Source organism: Podarcis liolepis (assembly GCF_965112155.1).
Source record: "Podarcis liolepis genome assembly, chromosome: 8".
Classification (NCBI taxonomy): domain Eukaryota; kingdom Metazoa; phylum Chordata; class Lepidosauria; order Squamata; family Lacertidae; genus Podarcis; species Podarcis liolepis.
Genome location: NC_139560.1, coordinates 84548514 through 84565427, shown reverse-complemented (window position 1 = coordinate 84565427; position 16914 = coordinate 84548514). Strand labels below are relative to the sequence as shown.

The 16914-nt window shown below is 43.3% G+C and overlaps 1 protein-coding gene across 2 annotated transcripts; it reads right to left on the bottom strand.

The window, feature by feature from the left end:
* Window positions 1-98: 98 nt before the first annotated feature.
* Window positions 99-12432, bottom strand: HDAC3 (histone deacetylase 3). Of its 2 annotated transcripts, XM_083518213.1 has the most exons (16): window positions 12229-12432; window positions 10905-10987; window positions 10234-10376; window positions 9288-9369; window positions 8708-8764; window positions 8561-8616; window positions 7730-7863; window positions 7418-7498; window positions 7244-7317; window positions 6957-7021; window positions 5063-5152; window positions 4888-4946; window positions 3764-3843; window positions 2097-2254; window positions 1089-1866; window positions 99-1003 (listed from the first exon to the last, which is right to left on the bottom strand). In XM_083518213.1, exons 1-15 carry the CDS (start codon window positions 12281-12283, stop codon window positions 1797-1799), a joined length of 1287 nt encoding a protein of 428 aa, XP_083374339.1. In that variant the 5' UTR covers window positions 12284-12432; the 3' UTR covers window positions 99-1003; window positions 1089-1796. The 2 variants fall into 2 exon arrangements, with proteins under 2 accessions (XP_083374339.1, XP_083374338.1); XM_083518212.1 differs by lacking the exons at window positions 99-1003; window positions 1089-1866 and having other exon boundaries at window positions 1898-2254; window positions 12229-12385.
* Between the last annotated feature and the right edge of the window lie 4482 nt (window positions 12433-16914).

Here is a 16914-nt window from a genome sequence, read left to right as displayed (position 1 = left end):
AATGTGGGGGCCACATCTGGTCACCGAGTTTGCTGTACAGGCTGCATGAGCGCATGTCAATGCAAGAGGCAGAGGAAGAAGGAAAGACACAAAACAAGTAAGAAAAACACCATCCTGTTGTTTAATATTTTAAAAGCATTAGTAAAATATGAGCATAAGGAAGAAAAGATCAGTTGCTGTTCTGCCATTCTACCCGCAGTGAAGTCTTCGTAACACTGATGGCAAGTATCTGCACGCACACATACAGCTTAAGACCAGTAAGACCACAGCCAAACTGAGGCACACATTGCATCAATGGCTATGTAGTCACAAAGGAAAGAGAACTTGCAGTTAAAACTAGAGAAGCCTTTCGTATTTTTGCTTGGATCCAAAAAGAACTTTATTTTTAAGGAAGTTTGCGGAAGAGATGTTTCCTGTCCACTTCTCCCCACTGTGTGCATCCCCCCTTACCCTGAAAAAGAAAATCCTCTCTGGGTGGTCTGGGGGGACCCTCCTGAACAATATGGAATGTGGTTCAGGGGGGAAGAGGGGACAGGAAGCTTTCCTTTCATAAAGTTCCTTAAAATTTATTTAGGAACAAAGCCTCTGCCCGAGCACATGCTCAGAAGGCATGACTCATTAAAATATGTAAAGGGTCACAGAAGGGAGAAGCTCAACAGTAGGAAGACTTTCCACAACAACATAACCATCTTTGGCCCAGGTCTCCCCCTACAATCCGTGTAACATTCTTTTGTTAAGCAGCATGACCTCCATGAAACCAAAGGTGACGTCTGTGGAAAGGTCACTCTTGGGGGTACACTGAGTTGTACCTAGGTGCACAATCCAGCGTTTCCCAGCCTTGGGGTCTCCAGATGTTTTTGGACTACAGCTCCCATCATCCCTAGCTAGCAATACCAGTGGTCAGGGATGATGGGAATTGTAGTATGAAACCAGCTGGAGGCCAAGGGTTGGGAAACCCTGCACTAGTGTGTGAATGTAATCAACACTCATGCAAAACAAAATTCTCCATTGACAAGGGTTTTTTTTTTTGGATGCCACTTTGGTACCAAGTACGCAGTGTGACCAGAAGAAATTTTAAGAAACAACACCCACCCAACCCCAGCCTTCTGTCCCTCAAATATCCCACACGGGTAAGTTTTTTCAACATGCCCTGATTTTGAAAATGAGCTGCTACAAAAATAACCTCCTATGAAGAAATCTGTGCTACATGAACCAGAATTGTTGGGTCAGCCGCAAAACTGACCGTTCCAACCTCCATTACTGGCTCAGCAAAATATTAACCATTATCCGGTTCTTCCTTTTATCTGATTTACTTTAACACGGGACTCTGGTTGGCTTAAAAACTGGCAAAAGACTGACTTTTACACTGCAGCTTTTTTGGATTTAAAACCAGCTGCTTCAGCAGAACACCTCACATACACAAACCTGTTTCAAAAGAAGTCAGAAGAAATGTCCAAGTGCAACAGTGCTTCTTGTTGTCTGCAAGGGAGACAAAGTCACTGCAGAATGAGACCCAACAGCTGGTCACACAGCAGTGAAACAGACTTGTGTGAACATGAAATTATGAAATTCTTTTTCCACAAACAGTGGCAAAGGCACAGTCTCAAGGGATGGGAAAGGCTCTGGGAGGACCATAAGCCTCTCAATGTCTTTTGCGCCCCATTAATTGCATGATTCAGCAGTCCTGCTGCCATCACTTAGCGACAGGACAGAGGCTTTCCACTGGAACCCGCTGCATCCTTATAGCACCACCATCCTGTGATCTCCGCACTGTTCACACTCCCATGATTCAGGCATCATATCTCCACATCACTTTCTTTATCGTTATCATGGTCACCATCGTAGAACTCATTTGAAGCCTCCGGCCTACAAGACAAGTTAACACAGGAGGAGGCCAAAAATTAAGCACAGACACTGGAAACCTGCCCACCTAAAACTGCAGCAACTACATGCTTCTGGAAAACAGCAATCTAAACAATAAGCAAAAGCCCAAATCAATGTAGTGTTGGTTCTGGGAGGCACATATCATAGTTCCTCCAGTTGGGCTGGGGTGCAAACCTGGGACACTTCTACTTGAGGGATAAACAGAAACATGCCTGCTGTAGTTCTCCTCAGAACCTCTCTCTTCAGGATCAGGCTCATCTGGGCGATCAAAATTCAGCAAATCAGAAGGGACGTCATGGATCTGGACACTGGGTGCATGGTTCAGCATCTTCAAATTCTCAAATATAGTTTGCCGAATTTGATCTAAGTACTGGTCAGAAGAGAAGAGGGGAGAAAGAGCAGGTCATATCATAGACGCCTTCAGGTATAAAAATGTTTATAAAGTTCCAGCAATCACTCCTGCCTGGCTGTCAGAAATGCCAAGGGCACTAGATTTTCTCTTACAGCAGGAGTAGAGAAGCCATTTGGCCCAAGGGCCGACAGGAACCTGTCCGAATTGCCAGGGCCAAAACAAAAGCAAAACTCTTAAGGGAGTGGGAAGCAAAATCACACCACCACCCCCATCCACAAAACATGTACCAGACACCAAGGACACAGCACTGCCCCTCTTCTCCCCCACCCTCTCTCTCACAAACAGAGCACTCCAGAAACAAAATAAAATTCCTCTCTAAGGAGCAGGTGGGTCCTTTATCTAGGTCTAGGATCTTGGTGCTAAGCACAGCAGCACTAGGTTTAGAGATAAGCCCTCTGCCTACTCCTTCAGAGCAAAAGGCAGCATTTCCACCCACTCAGAGTTTGTGTGGGGTAAAGAAAAATGCTGCTTTTAAAATCAAAGAGCCGACAGAGAGCTTATCTCCAATCTAAGAGCAAAGATAGGAGCTCCTTCTGCTGTCTTTTGTCTCTCTCAACAGGGCCATTGCTAATCTTAGCACGGTGACACTTGTAACATAAAAATCCCTTTAATTGTCACTTATGACATCAGGTGATTAGTAACGATCTGGATGAAATCCAACAATGTGAAGTCCATGTAATATATTAGGTACATTTGGCAGGCAGTTCATAGAATTAGAAAGGCAGTGCTCAGTATATTCCAATTTAGACAGGAGTCGCACTCCTCTTAAAATATCAAGATTGCAGCTGGGTGGGCCTGCTTGATCTTGGTGTCTTCTACGCTTATGAGAATTTTTTATTCTCTTGCTTATTATGCTGTTCTAAATATGCATTTTATAGTGGACTTCCTTTAGTAATGTTTTCTTTTGAAATGGTCAAGATAATTTTTTTCCTAACTTGGCTGTGTTAAATGTGCATTTTATAGCTGACCTCTTTGGTAATGTTTTATTTTGAAATCTTTTAAGATAATATTTTAGTTTCCTGTTGCTTTGAATGTATACTTGACTTTCTTCAGTAATGTTTTATTTGATGTTTTAATGAAGGTTGTAAACCACTTTGAGATTTTTTTTCTTTAAAATATAAAGCAGTATAGAATGAAATTAACAATGATAATAATAACAACTATTTGCCCAAAATGAATTTGCAGGTTCGGAATGATCCCAATCACTCTTACGCAGGCATAGGCAAACTCGGCCCTCCAGGTATTTTTGGGACTACAACTCCCATCATCCCTAGCTAACAGGACCAGTGGTCAGGGATGTTGGGAATTGTAGTCTCAAAACATCTGGAGGGCCTGCTCTTACTGCTTGGAATGGGCTTTGGGAAACCAGAAGCACCAATGCTGCAACTTTTGAAAATGTCAAGGCAGAAGACATGGTGGGAGGCTAAAGCAGAGCTAAGTGAAATATATATGGCCAAAGTTACTTACCTGCCTCGAGTTCTGATTTTCAATTCGAGTGCTGACATCGGGGTGGAGGGTAAAGTCTGGAGCAAAGTATTCAAAGTACTCTGCATAGAGACAGACAATTAGTGTGGATACATGCATACTGATGTTTATACATTTTAAAATAAGAAGGAAATCCATGCACAACCCCTTTCAAACAACTCTACAAGCCCATGCAACAACTAACTGAACAGCAAGCTGCAGCTCCACTCTCCTGAAGGAGCAATCTCTCTCAATGCCTTGGCTCCCTTTATGTAAATTAATGAAATCAGCTGATTTTCCAGCTGCTTAGAACTGATGAAAACATACAATCAAATTCTGCTTCATCTATGAAGCTGTTATGCCATCAGTTTTCCGGTTTGCATAGCACAGAATTACTGGGAATTAATATTGACGAGCAAATGTAATAACCACTGACAACTCCAAGTGGAAAAAGTAACAGGATTAAATAATCTGGTTTAAAATAATTTGACTCCAATAATTAGAAAAGCATAGGCAGATATGAAAAGGTTGGCCAAAGGTTGGTCGCCACCTCCACCACGTAAATCTGCTTAACCCTTATATTTTGAAACAATCTGAAAGATGCTGTTGGCGAATTACAGATTAACCAACCCCAACCCCCAACAAATCATGCTGGAGAATTTGGATGAGGTGGAGATATCCCTGCACCCAGCCCAACCCACAGACACTGCCCTTGCTGGCAGGGCAGTTCCACCAGCAAGAGCTTCCCCACTGTATCTGCCCTAACAAGGGGCACAAGCTACCACTGGCAGCGTTGTTAGCAGCAGCCAAGAGCAACTTCCAAAATGGAGTGTTTCAGGGTAGAGGTGGGCTAGAACCCAAATCAGCCGGGCTGCTGCCACATGATAACAATGGGCCCAACCAGGACCTGGACACCGATATAGTGAGCTGACATTTTCCTCTGCACACCACACCTGCCCTGACCAGCACATGCAACAAGGTTCTACAGGTGGCAGCAGCTACTCCACAAAGCCTTGTCACTGCTTTTGAACTATCCCCCTAAGTTATCTAGATACTAATAACTTGGGGAAACTAAATATGCTACAAGTGACATCAGTGACGTTTGAACATGTAGGTCCTCAACTTACCACTATATGGAAGCTCCTCACTAATTGCTTCATCTACAAGTAATGATGTTTCGTAAGTCCTAAAATGAAAGGCAGACTACAGTGAAGTCTTCATATGACACAAACCTGTGCCATTTTATATCCAAGGAAGGTGAAGCCCCAACCCATTATCAACAAAAGTTTGCAGAAGACTCACCAGCACCGGGCCACATTGCGAACTGTGTAGCCACCTCCGCCTAACACCAGGAGGGGTATGTTGAAACTCTTTACATATTCTACACATTCCCTAGGATTCAAAGTTATAAAATTCAGAAATGAATTCCTCTCAAACTTGCTTACATTCATCTATGTGTTGTACATAAACCCTTCATATGGCTACAAATAGGTTTTGGAAAATTTACAAATAACTAACAACACAGGCTCTATTTACTCAGGTGTATGCTCCTGAGCGCATTAAAAGTGGGAGGTTTATTTCAGACTGGTCAAAAGCCCAGAAAAATATATGCAGCACAAAGGGTCAGTGTGAATTTCTAAAGTCCTAAATATTGAAAAGATTGAGTAACGTATATTATGTATAAATACACACAATAACTTATTCTGAGCTAAATGCTGCTCTTTCACTACTGACTTCAAAGGTGAAGGTTGAAAAAAGTAAAGAGAGCCTAGGTAGGTATGTACTATTAACCCATCTGTAGCACCTCAAGGTAATTCTTAGTATAACTGTGGGAGGCATACACAATTAATAAAGAACAACCAAAAGCTGTAAACTCTCTGCTTATCTTGTCTTTGTGGCAAAGCAGATAATTGTGCAGGTGTGCCTTATAGAACACACCTGCTTACAGAGGGGACAACGGATCCAAACATGTTAACAAAAGTGGAACAACAATACCATCACTGCTACAAAGCACCAAATCAACAAAGTTTGACCTAACACTACATTATTGCTCAGAAAATCAGAAGCGAATCCTCATGTGCCAGGATGAGAATCAATTCTCAGAATGGGGAGGGGGAGAGACAGGGTTTCAAACTGCTAACTACCAAGGACCAAAAAAGATGTGACACAGAGATAGATTAATGCAGGGGGTCGCCAAAGTTTTTGGAGCAGTGGGCACATTTTGAATTTGGGGGAAGTGCCTGTCACAAAATGACTGCTGTTGGGGCAAAGCACAATTACAGCAAGTACACGCAGTGCTGTTTCCCCCTTCCAGACCTCATGCTTATTGTGGGAAATAAGCTATGTCCGGCTTGTGGAGATCACATGGCAATTATTTCACACTAATAGGAAAAATAAACAAGGTGGCCACACACACACACACACACACCTCTCTCTCTCTCTCTCTCTCTCTCTCTCTCACACACACACACACACACAGAGAGAGAGAGAGAGAGAACTGTCTCTCACACACACTTCACAAATGCCTCTCCCTCTCTGCCCAAGTGCATCTTTCCCTCTCTCAAAGCACACATTCATCCGTACTTCTTGCTCACATACGTATTTCAGTCTCTCACAGACCATACGCATGACTCTCCCCCTTCCAGCTCTCTCTCATACAAACACAACACTACACATGCATTTCTCATCTCTCTGCTCAAGTGCATCTCTCCCAATTCCACGCAGAACCCCTTCAAGGGGTGAAGCAAGTGGACACCCCCAGCTCTACATGGCTGGCAGGCAGCAAACAAGCAAAGAGGATGGACCACTAGGTGAGCAGAGAAGCAATCCCTGCCACTTCTCCCCCCTCCAAAAGCAACCCCTCAAAAGCAACCAGAATGTAAGGAGGCCAATCCTTCCAGCTTCACTTTATTTTTAAAGCAGATTTTACTGAAGCAGAACAGGTGGGGGTGTTAAACTTTTTCTGATACTGTTTTTCCATCACATACACACCAATTAATTCCACTGTGTTTTTCTGCTGCAGGGCTAATAGTCGCTTTGTGGGAGGGGTCAACCTCTCCCTCACCCCTCCAGCACCACTAGTCCAAACAAATGTGAAGCTCCCACAGCTGCATTAAAGGGTAAAAAGGTGGGAGATCCAATCACATCCGTTTCAGTTCCAATGTGCCCTTTTACTCAACTCATTAAAGGGACTCACCCATGTCCTCTTATGCTGAGGTTAAAGCAACCAAGACGATCACAACCTAGCGAGTCAGCACCACACTTAATGGAGGCAAAGAAGAAGAAATGAGGAGAAAACAACAGTATCGGTGCACTAGCTACTGATTATCCAAAACACTCACAACAGAATATCAGGAACCCATCTCATCCCAGCCAGCCCACCTATCTCCCAACCCTCCCCCCACTAGTTCTTCTGTGTGACCACCAAAGGAAATTAAAGGCCACATCCATGACTCTCACTGCTTAGGTCTTCCATCCTCTTACCTGCAGCACTATGCACGTGGGCTGATAGAACTCTATAACTTGATTAATGACTGGCTGGAAGAGGTGTTTGTAACCTTCAAAGAGAAGACAAGACTCTGCTGTTATAGCTCCTCTGCTGCAATCTGCACAGAAGTCAGAGTATCCAGCAAGGCCCAAGAGAAGCCTTCCACTTACTTTGGTCATCAATGCCATCACGCAAAGGTACGTTCAGACAGTAATAACGGCCACTCTCAGCTCCCACTTCGTACATGTCACCTAGCAGGTGAAAGCAGGGCAAAGTGCAGAATTCAAACTTTGATTTTTAAAATAGGTTACTACCTAGCTAATCCACAGCCTGAAGAAATCCCATCTCTGTTTTCAGCTAACCACTGGAACATCCCCACACTAATGTACCTATCCTATATCTAAGCACTCTGCAGGTATCCAAAATGAAATCTGTATTGCATCTTTAATCCAGCTTATAATAAGCAATAAAAAGTTTTGTACCTGTACCAGGGAAGAAGTAGTTTCCATATTTGTGAAAGGACACCGTCATGACACGGTCTGTCAAATAAAAAGCCTCCTGGACACCATCTCCATGATGGATATCTATGTCAATGTACAGTACACGTGGGTGATATCTGTCAGAAACCCAAAGACATGTTAGAGAAGCAGGTGGAAGCTGGCAACACCAGGGTGAAATCCTGTATCCAAGCTGCACAGCCACTCCCCTTACCCAGTTGCCAATCCAAGTTTCTTACTCACCAAAAAGGTGTATTTCATGTCGTAGATCAGAAAGGGAAACATTTGTATGTAATTTATAGTTGGGCAGCAGATAGGGAATGGGATTGGAGACAAGCAGGTAATGTGTTTAAATTATCTGTAAAGCCAGACTGGAGGAGGAGGAAGGAATAACTTAGTCTTCTTGATGAAGGGAGCAATGCCAAGTAGTGGAAGCCAGCGTAATTTATGCCAGTTTAAGTTAAGCAAGCATAAAGTGCACCAGATCCAAACCCCGTTCAGGGTGGGGTTTTCAAACACAAGACTGCACCAAAAAATGCCAAGCCAGGGCTTAATTATTGCATTTCTTAAACTGGAACAAAAAAGTGCAGGTAGGAAAGAAGTGTACCACATCTGGACTCAGCCAGACACAACTAAACAAGAATTATCACATAATGATCAAACACTTGAAGAAGGTTCAATGGAAAGGGAATGGGAAGGGCCACCAGCACAAGAGAAGCCATTTAGGCACACAATCTCTAGTGCAGCTCCATTATGCCATTTACAGCAACACCAACTCCCCCCTCCGCCTATGCACCGCTCGCACCAACTCCTTACTTGAGAAGCTCCAAGATGCCGATCACAATGTCATTGACATAACAAAACCCAGAAGCCTGAAACACAAAAAAGGCAAAAGGGAGTCAGTGAAAAGCAACTAAGTTTTCTTTACCCTCCAAAGCAAGGAAAGTAGACTTGCCTCATTACCTCAAACTTCTTGGCATGGTGAAGACCTCCAGCCCAGTTTATTGCAATATCACAGATCTAAAGACAGAAGAAGGACATTAGCTCAAATGAAAGAGGATTATGCTGCCTTAACAGCAACACTTACCAAGGGATGATGAATCCCTATATCCTAAGCTACCCCATCCACTCTGCTGACTGCCTTTGCAAAACAACAACAACAAAAAAAAAAAACAACTGTTAAGGCTATCTGAGTTATAGTTTTGTACCCATGAGAGTATTTAGCATTTATATTTCCTAGAATTCTAAGCACTTCATTGCACTCCTCACAAAAAAACCTATAAAGTAGTTCAGAATTAGTACCTCCATATTGGAGATGGGAGGCCAAAAACCACCAAGTGAATTCATGCCCCAGATAGGATTTGAACTGGGGGGTTCCTGAGTACCCCACCACGCCATATCAGATATCATGAAGTTCCCCCAGAGTCAATGATTATGAATACCATTTTAGTTGCACAAAAAAATTACAGAGCAAATTTTAGAGCGACCTGGTTGACAGCAACTTAAGGATGTGAAGAAGGTGAAGATGACATCACCTTGTTACCTTATTATTCAGTTGTGTTGCTCCTTGCAATGAAGCCCCAGTATATCGAGAACAAAATTCAAACAGCCCTGGGAACACTGGACTATGAGAGAACACAAAATTACACTTAGTTCAGGATAACATGGCAGAAACTTTCCAATCCAAAATAGCTATTTGGGTATGGAAGAACTGACCATATCGCTAGATGTGAATAAGAAACACAAGACAGGCAAGGCAACGTTTTTGTTTAGCAGCCACAGTTGAAATAGGAGTGTGCAAGTCGTCTAATAATTCAGAACACTTAATCTGCAATGGTCCATGGTTCTACTTGCCAAGGCAAGTGCCTATACCCATGCAAGTTGGCGGCCATCACTACATTTTGCAGTCTCAAATTCCACTATGTGATGTTTAAAAAGGTACTTCCTTTTGTTTAGCCTGTATCTTCCCACCTTCAGATTCATTGGGTGGCCCTAGTGCTTAGCGGTATACTGCCTCTGACCATGGAGTCTCCTTTTAGTAATAATGGTTATTGATGGACCTATCCTCCGCGACTCTTTCAAGTAGCCAAGGAACTGTGCACAAGGGCAGAATCACCCATCTCTTTCAGTACTGGCATTCCATTTCCCTTCTCACACCACATTCACATCAGTCAATCATCTACCCCTCTACATCCTCACATATATTTCCACATGTAAATCTTTTATGTTTCTAACCAAACAAAGACATTATCTTAGTTCTTCTGTCATTCACATCTGTAGTAATTTATTTAGCAAAAATTTTAAACCACTTGATTATATGCAGAACCCCCAAGTCGTTTAGAAAAAAATGAAACAAACAATATTTCAATGAAAGACCAGTACGTTTTTGTTCAAGCAGGCATTTGGGACCTCTGTAATATCCACCCTGCCCACACCACACATTTTGGGTCCTATCTACCTGATGCATCTAGAATGTATGCAGCACTTACCAGTCATCCCCCACATTGAAAGCATTGAGGCTCTTGGTGAATCCTTGCATGTTATTTGGAGACACTCGCTGAAGGAAGTCAATGTAATCTTCTGAATGAAAGCGGCACATATCATGCTGAGATGCTTGATATGGTTTAAATACCTGCAAGAGAAATTCCTCCCATTCAGGACTGAATTCAACAGCAGAACAAGGCTGTACAGCCATCAGACTCAAAGATCCAGTTTACACTATCCCTACTCAGACTTCTATATTTATGCTCACCATGGCAAATGAGCTGCTGCAGTTTTATGAACTTAATGAACAGAACCTTCCTCTGAGACCTGAAGCTGCAGAGGTGGATAGGAATTGTCCTGGCAATTGTGCAGCAATACCCACTCTCAAAGTTGGGTATCCCAGCCAAATAGGTAACAACTGCGGGAAAGGGAGGGGGGCTTTCTTAGCACAAATTGGAAAGGGGAAGGTCAGAAAACAAATGCTTTGGCATGGTGGCAAAGTCAATAAAATTGCTGATTCCTGTCTCCAGTGATTCCACACTTTGTGAGAGGCTTTACATGTAGTGTATGCAGATTCTGAAATATACCTACAAAAGAATGGATTAAAATGTCCTAAAATAAATATTACTGCCTTGAAACCAGCAGCTGTATTTGACCCAGGAAACGCAATGCTTACAATCATCTTCTTATAGAGTCCATAGTGCAGAACCAGACTGTGGGTCAGTGCCAAGCGATGAGGCTTCATGGGATGTCCCGCTCCTAACACAATAAGAAAGAAAGAAAGAAAAACACTGTGAAATCAACACCCCCATACCAGAATCAAAGGTTCATTAAGACCTAGCTTATTACCAGCACTCGTCCATAGAGAAAGAAGTGCAAACAGAGATAAAAGTAGTATTGTGGGAGAACATTATGCTGATACATATGAGTCCCTTATAGTAGAAGTATAGCCCAATGATTAAGATTTACATTGTTAAGAACAGTTGAGTGAAGTACCAATTAGTTTCATTCATTGTCTAACTTCTTCTTTGGCAATCACTCATAGCCAAGTAAGATTGCCTTCCATAAACACGGTTTTAACAATGAGTCTGTAAGTGGCTGTGGAGGCCAATTCTGGATCCTCACATCCTTCCACAGTGGGGACATTGGTTTCCGGGCAGGAGTTGATCACGGTGTGGATTTGCCAAGCACGCCTTCCTCTTAGCATGTTTCTCCCTTGCGTCCTGAGTTCGAGTGTCTTCAAACCCCATGACACCTTTGGTAAAGGCTGTTCTCCAACTGGAGCGCTCGCAGGCCAGTGTTTCCCAGTTGTCAGTGTTTATACTACATTTTTAAAGATTTGCCTTGAGACAGTCTTTCAACCTCTTTTGCTGACCACCAGCATTACACTTTCCATTTTTAAATTCGGAACAGAGTAGTTGCTTTGGAATACGATCATCAGGCATATGAAACTTATTGTAAGAGTGTTCTCTAAATTGAGTAAATACAGGTTCCACATAATGTATGTATGGTTCTTTGGTGGTGTGTGGTTTTGTTTTGGTTCAGTCAAAATATTCTTTCAATTCCCACCACCCTCACAGGCATGCTTGGTTAGGAACACAGGAGAGGGCCATCTTGGTGGCTTCTCCCAGACTCCCCCCTTGATCATTATTACTATTAATTTACTTATTATGACTATGTCAAATGGGGACTCGGAGCTGAAAATACAACCACGAAGAGGCCATTAAACGACTACAGAGTTAAAACTAGAAATAAATATAGAAGATGCACGAGAGTGGATTTAAAAGGGGTTGGGGAGGAAGCGAAACCTCCGTGACTGGAACTCTTGCTGCTTATTTTTAAAGCGGGGGCTGTTTTCTGAAAGGCAGAGGCAGCGGGCCCCTCGGCAGCAGACGGCCCGCTCCGCTCCGCCCGGCAGGACCCGACCTGTGGCCTTTTCCGACCCACCCCCGGCTCCCCTCGCACCGGCCCCCGCAGAACCCGCAGAACCCGCCGCGCACCGTAGTGGAAGTTCCCCACGTCCGGGTCGTAGAAGTAGGCCACCGTCTTCGCCATGGCAACCCCTCGCGGAACGGCCCCGCCGAGTAACGGGCGACCCGCGCGCTGCCACGCCGCCGACGTCACCACGCCGCCGACGCACACACGGAGGCTCCGCCCACAAGTGACGCGCAACACCGCTCGCTCGCCCGGGCTCCTCCTGGCTTCTCGCCTTGCCGCTCTCGCGAGACCCAAAGCGAGAGGCCGGGCTCTTCGTGGGAGGAGCGTGGGCGGAGTTATAACACGACCTGCTTGGGCTCCGTCGGTCGGGATTGGCGCGTCGGTAATGAAAGTAAATCGTGACTCCGCCCCTCTCTGCCCCGCGCACGCGCACTGGCCGCGATCTCTGCGGCAGTCCTGTTTTGAGCCAGCTGCAGCGAAAGCTCAAGACAAGAGAACAGAATAGGAAGCAATTACATATCTGTCGATATCGATATCTGTTTATAGACATGGTTCCAGTTACAGATGGGTAGCCGTGTTGGTCTGCCATAGTCAAAATAAAAAAATTTTCTTCCTGTAGCACCTTAAAGACCAACTAAGTTAGTTCTTGGTATAAGCTTTCGTGTGCATGCACACTTCTTCAGATACACTGAGTATCTGAAGAAGTGTGCATGCACACGAAAGCTTATACCAAGAACTAACTTAGTTGGTCTTTAAGGTGCTACAGGAAGAAAATTTTTTTATTTTGTTTATAGACATGTATACGATTACTAAAGGTCCGGAGAAAGAAGGGGGAACCTTCCATTTTATTTATTTATTTCTTAAAATGTGTACACTGCTTGATTGTGAAAAACCTCAAAGCTGTTTACAGAAAGGTAAAATCAAGAAAAATCCACAACTCTGCTTTAAAGCATTCAAACGTTAAAATACCAAAGCAGATTAAAATCACTGCCAACTTCCTAAGCATCTGGGCAGGCTTGTCTAAGGCGCTGAAGGAGTGCAGTGAAGGTGCCTTCTTGATCTCAATAGGCAGGGAGTTGCAAAGTGCAGGCGCTGCCACACTAAACGAGTATGTGGCAGCTGCGGTCATGGGTCCTTATGTCCACTAAATGTTTACTCCCAGAATAATACCCAAAACAACAATGAACAGCAAAGCTTCATGTGTGGCTGTAATACTACAGTGGTACCTCTGGTTACATACTTAATTGGTTCTGGAGGTCTGTTCTTAACCTGAAACTGTTCTTAACCTGAAGCACCACTTTAGCTAATGGGGCCTCCTGCTGCCGCCGCGCCGCAGGAGCACGATTTCTGTTCTCATCCTGAAGCAAAGTTCTTAACTCGAGGTACTATTTCTGGGTTAGCGGAGTCTGTAACCTGAAGTGTCTGTAACCCAAGGTACCACTGTATTTGAATTTAGGTGTTAGTAGTTACACAAATAATTTTCCCAGATTCAAAACCACATTCTTATTTACCTGTAACACTTGAAAGAGACCCCTTGCTTTATCACTACAGTATAAAATCTCCTATATGTGCAAGTGTGTGAAGAAAGGAGAACAGAAAAGCAGGATAATTAGGAAACGGTAGACTAGCTTTCTAGAGAAATGAAGGCAGGTGGGATGTATTTTCTTTAAAAGATGGAGCTGTAGATCAGGCACCCCCAAACTCAGCCCTCCAGATGTTTGGGGACTACAACTCCCACCATCCCTAGCTAACAGGACCAGTGGTCAGGGATGATGGGAATTGTAGTCCTAAAACATCTGGAGGGCAGAGTTTGGGGGTGCCTGCTATAGATAAACCTGGCTGGCTTAAGGAAGGTGGCGGGAGAGCTCTTATACCCCTTTAGAGCACCACTCCTCCCTCCCTAAGCCAGGCAAAAGAGCTTTTAGGGAACTAGCCTAGTCCCCCAAGTCCACTGACCGCTCACCACTGCTGAAAACTAAAGTCTGGACAAAAAAAGAAAAGTGTTTTATTTAGCATTGCAAGCCTACATCCTTAGGTTGGGCTGTCTTCCCCAGAACTGCTTCCTCCTGATAGAACATTTTGTTTCCCACTATCATTATTTGTCCTATGGACCATATGCATTTCCTGAAGGCTTTTCATGCCGTTGAAATCCTCCTTCACTTTTAAATATATATGCATATATACCATATGTCTAGCCATTGTGGGAGCAGTAATGAAAACCAGAATTAACCCTCATCATTTCAAATCTATATAATGTTACAGAGAAACATTTAAAAGGATCAATTCACTTTTTTTTTTTGCTTTTTCATTGGTTTCATGCAACAAAACATAGAACAAGGATAACAGCCCTCCAGCTATAGTTAAGCATCTAAAACAGTTCTTATTAAATTAATTTGCTTAATATGGACAAACATGATAATACATTAGCTGTAGTCCTTTCCTCTGGCCCAGAAGTGCCATATCAGGTGTGCCTTTGCCACTGTCACAAAAGATTACTTTGGGTAGAAGCCCAGTTTAATTGGGACATCCCTGCTTTGGCTCAGTATGCCTGAGTGTTTCAATGTCCATAATGATTGCACACTTAACGTTCCCTCTGGACTATACCTCTAAGAGAGGTGCAGCAACCAATTAGAACACAGAATTTGCATTTAAGACAATTAAGTCCCATTAACTTGTGGTCTGTGGGTTGCAGCATTAATCCCATCACACCTTTTAAGGTTGGAAGACATTAATTGCCCTGTTTAGCAGCTGTTGAGTGAAACTGCTGAGCGGCTGTAGCCCTGAATATCCTGTATAGGGAAGCTTTTTAATGTGCAATGTTTTATGTTTTTATATACCTTGGAAGCCAGCCAGAGTGGCTGGGGCAACTCAGTCAGATGGGCGGAGTACAAATACTACTACTACTACTACAGTGGTACCTCAGGTTAAGTACTTAATTCGTTCTGGAGGTCCGTACTTAACCTGAAACTGTTCTTAACCTGAAGCACCACTTTAGCTAATGGGGCCTCCCGCCGCGCTGCCGGAGCACGATTTCTGTTCTCATCCTGAAGCAAAGTTCTTAACCCAAGGTACTATTTCTGGGTTAGCGGAGTCTGTAACCTGAAGCGTATGTAACCTGAAGCGTATGTAACCCAAGGTACCACTGTACTGCTGCTGCTGCTATTCAGTGCATACAGTATATGAGAAAATGAATAAACATAACTAGCATTAGAGACATGCCTACTACTAGTAGATCTCGTAACTAAACTGTATTCCAGGTGTACCCTCCAGTGTTTCTCACTGCACCAACTTCCCTGCCATCTCACCCCTCTCCCTCTTTACAGGCAAGAGCACCCCATGTGCCAAGAAGCTAGCATGCCCCCATCCTGTACTGCAAGCCACTTTTGCCACACACCCTTTAAAAAAAACCACACTCATTGCATCAGGATGACAGCATTGGACCACACTTCAGCATAAACCTCACCCCCACCCCCACAAAATGGGTATTAAAAAACTGGGTGACTTTACAGGGTTGGCGTAACATATGCTCTATCAGCCATAGCCTATGATGTCGTAAATATCTATAAATGTTGTAAATATTTACAATTTCAAGGAAGGGACAATATTTTTGGCTAAATAAAAGATCTGAGTTAGAAATATAAGGAACTCCTGCCTTTGCTGCTACTTTTTATTTTAGTTTACACACTACTCCCCAGCTACAGTTACACTCAAATTCTGGATTTCCCCAGAGCAGCATACAAGGTAAACAAACAAACAAATATGCCTCCCATCTGACTGGATTGCCCCAGCCTCTCTGGGCAGCTTCCAGATCGTAGACCGGGCAAACATTTTCAGCAGGCGGCCGGTCCACTGTCCCTCAGACCTTGTGGGGGGCCAGACTATATTTTGGGGGGTGGGGGGTGAACGAATTCCTATGCCTCACAAATAACCCAGAGATGTATTTTAAATAAAAGGACACATTCTACTCCTGTAAAAACACACTGGTTCCCGGACTGTCCGCAGGCTGGATTTAGAAGGCAATTGGGTCAGATCCAGCCCCCGGGCCTTAGGTTGCCTACCCATGTCATAGACAATAGGTGTCTCACTCCAACTTTTTCTTTGTCTAATTGATTAGATCTGGTTTCCTAAATGTCATTCATTGCTATTACTTTAGTCACCCACTAAGAACAATGAAAGGTAGGAGTAGGCAAATTTATCACAAAACAAACAAGTACCTGCACATTTTGCCTCATACCTCAGGCTCTACAAATGCCAGAAACTTAGTTTCCTTTTGTTTTCATTTTTAAAGTATGCTATGTATCTGAAGTTTCTGCCTCATCCTGGCACATTCCCATGGTCTTTGCTCAAAGAATTGGACTTTTAAATTATATATATTCAGATTTGGCTCTATGCCTTATTGAGAGGAAGAGGGAAATTATTTGGAAATAATCTAGTGAGTTAACCTGTCAAGCATACTGTATATCCATCTGTGCTTAATGCACCACAGGTACCCATCCAACATTTTCCATGTATTTTTAAAAAAATATTAATATTAAAATTGCAGTCAATTATAAAAGGAAGCAATCATACTTCCTTAGATACCCTATAGATCCCAACACAATTGTACCATTACTGGGTTGCAATCACTTCCTTATTTTCAACATACATTTATCTTCCTATCATTTAAATCCTTTGCTCTTTTTGCCATATCCAAAATTATTTGAAACTGGCAAACAATATCCCTTCTCATCTTAATATTCTTTCTTGCC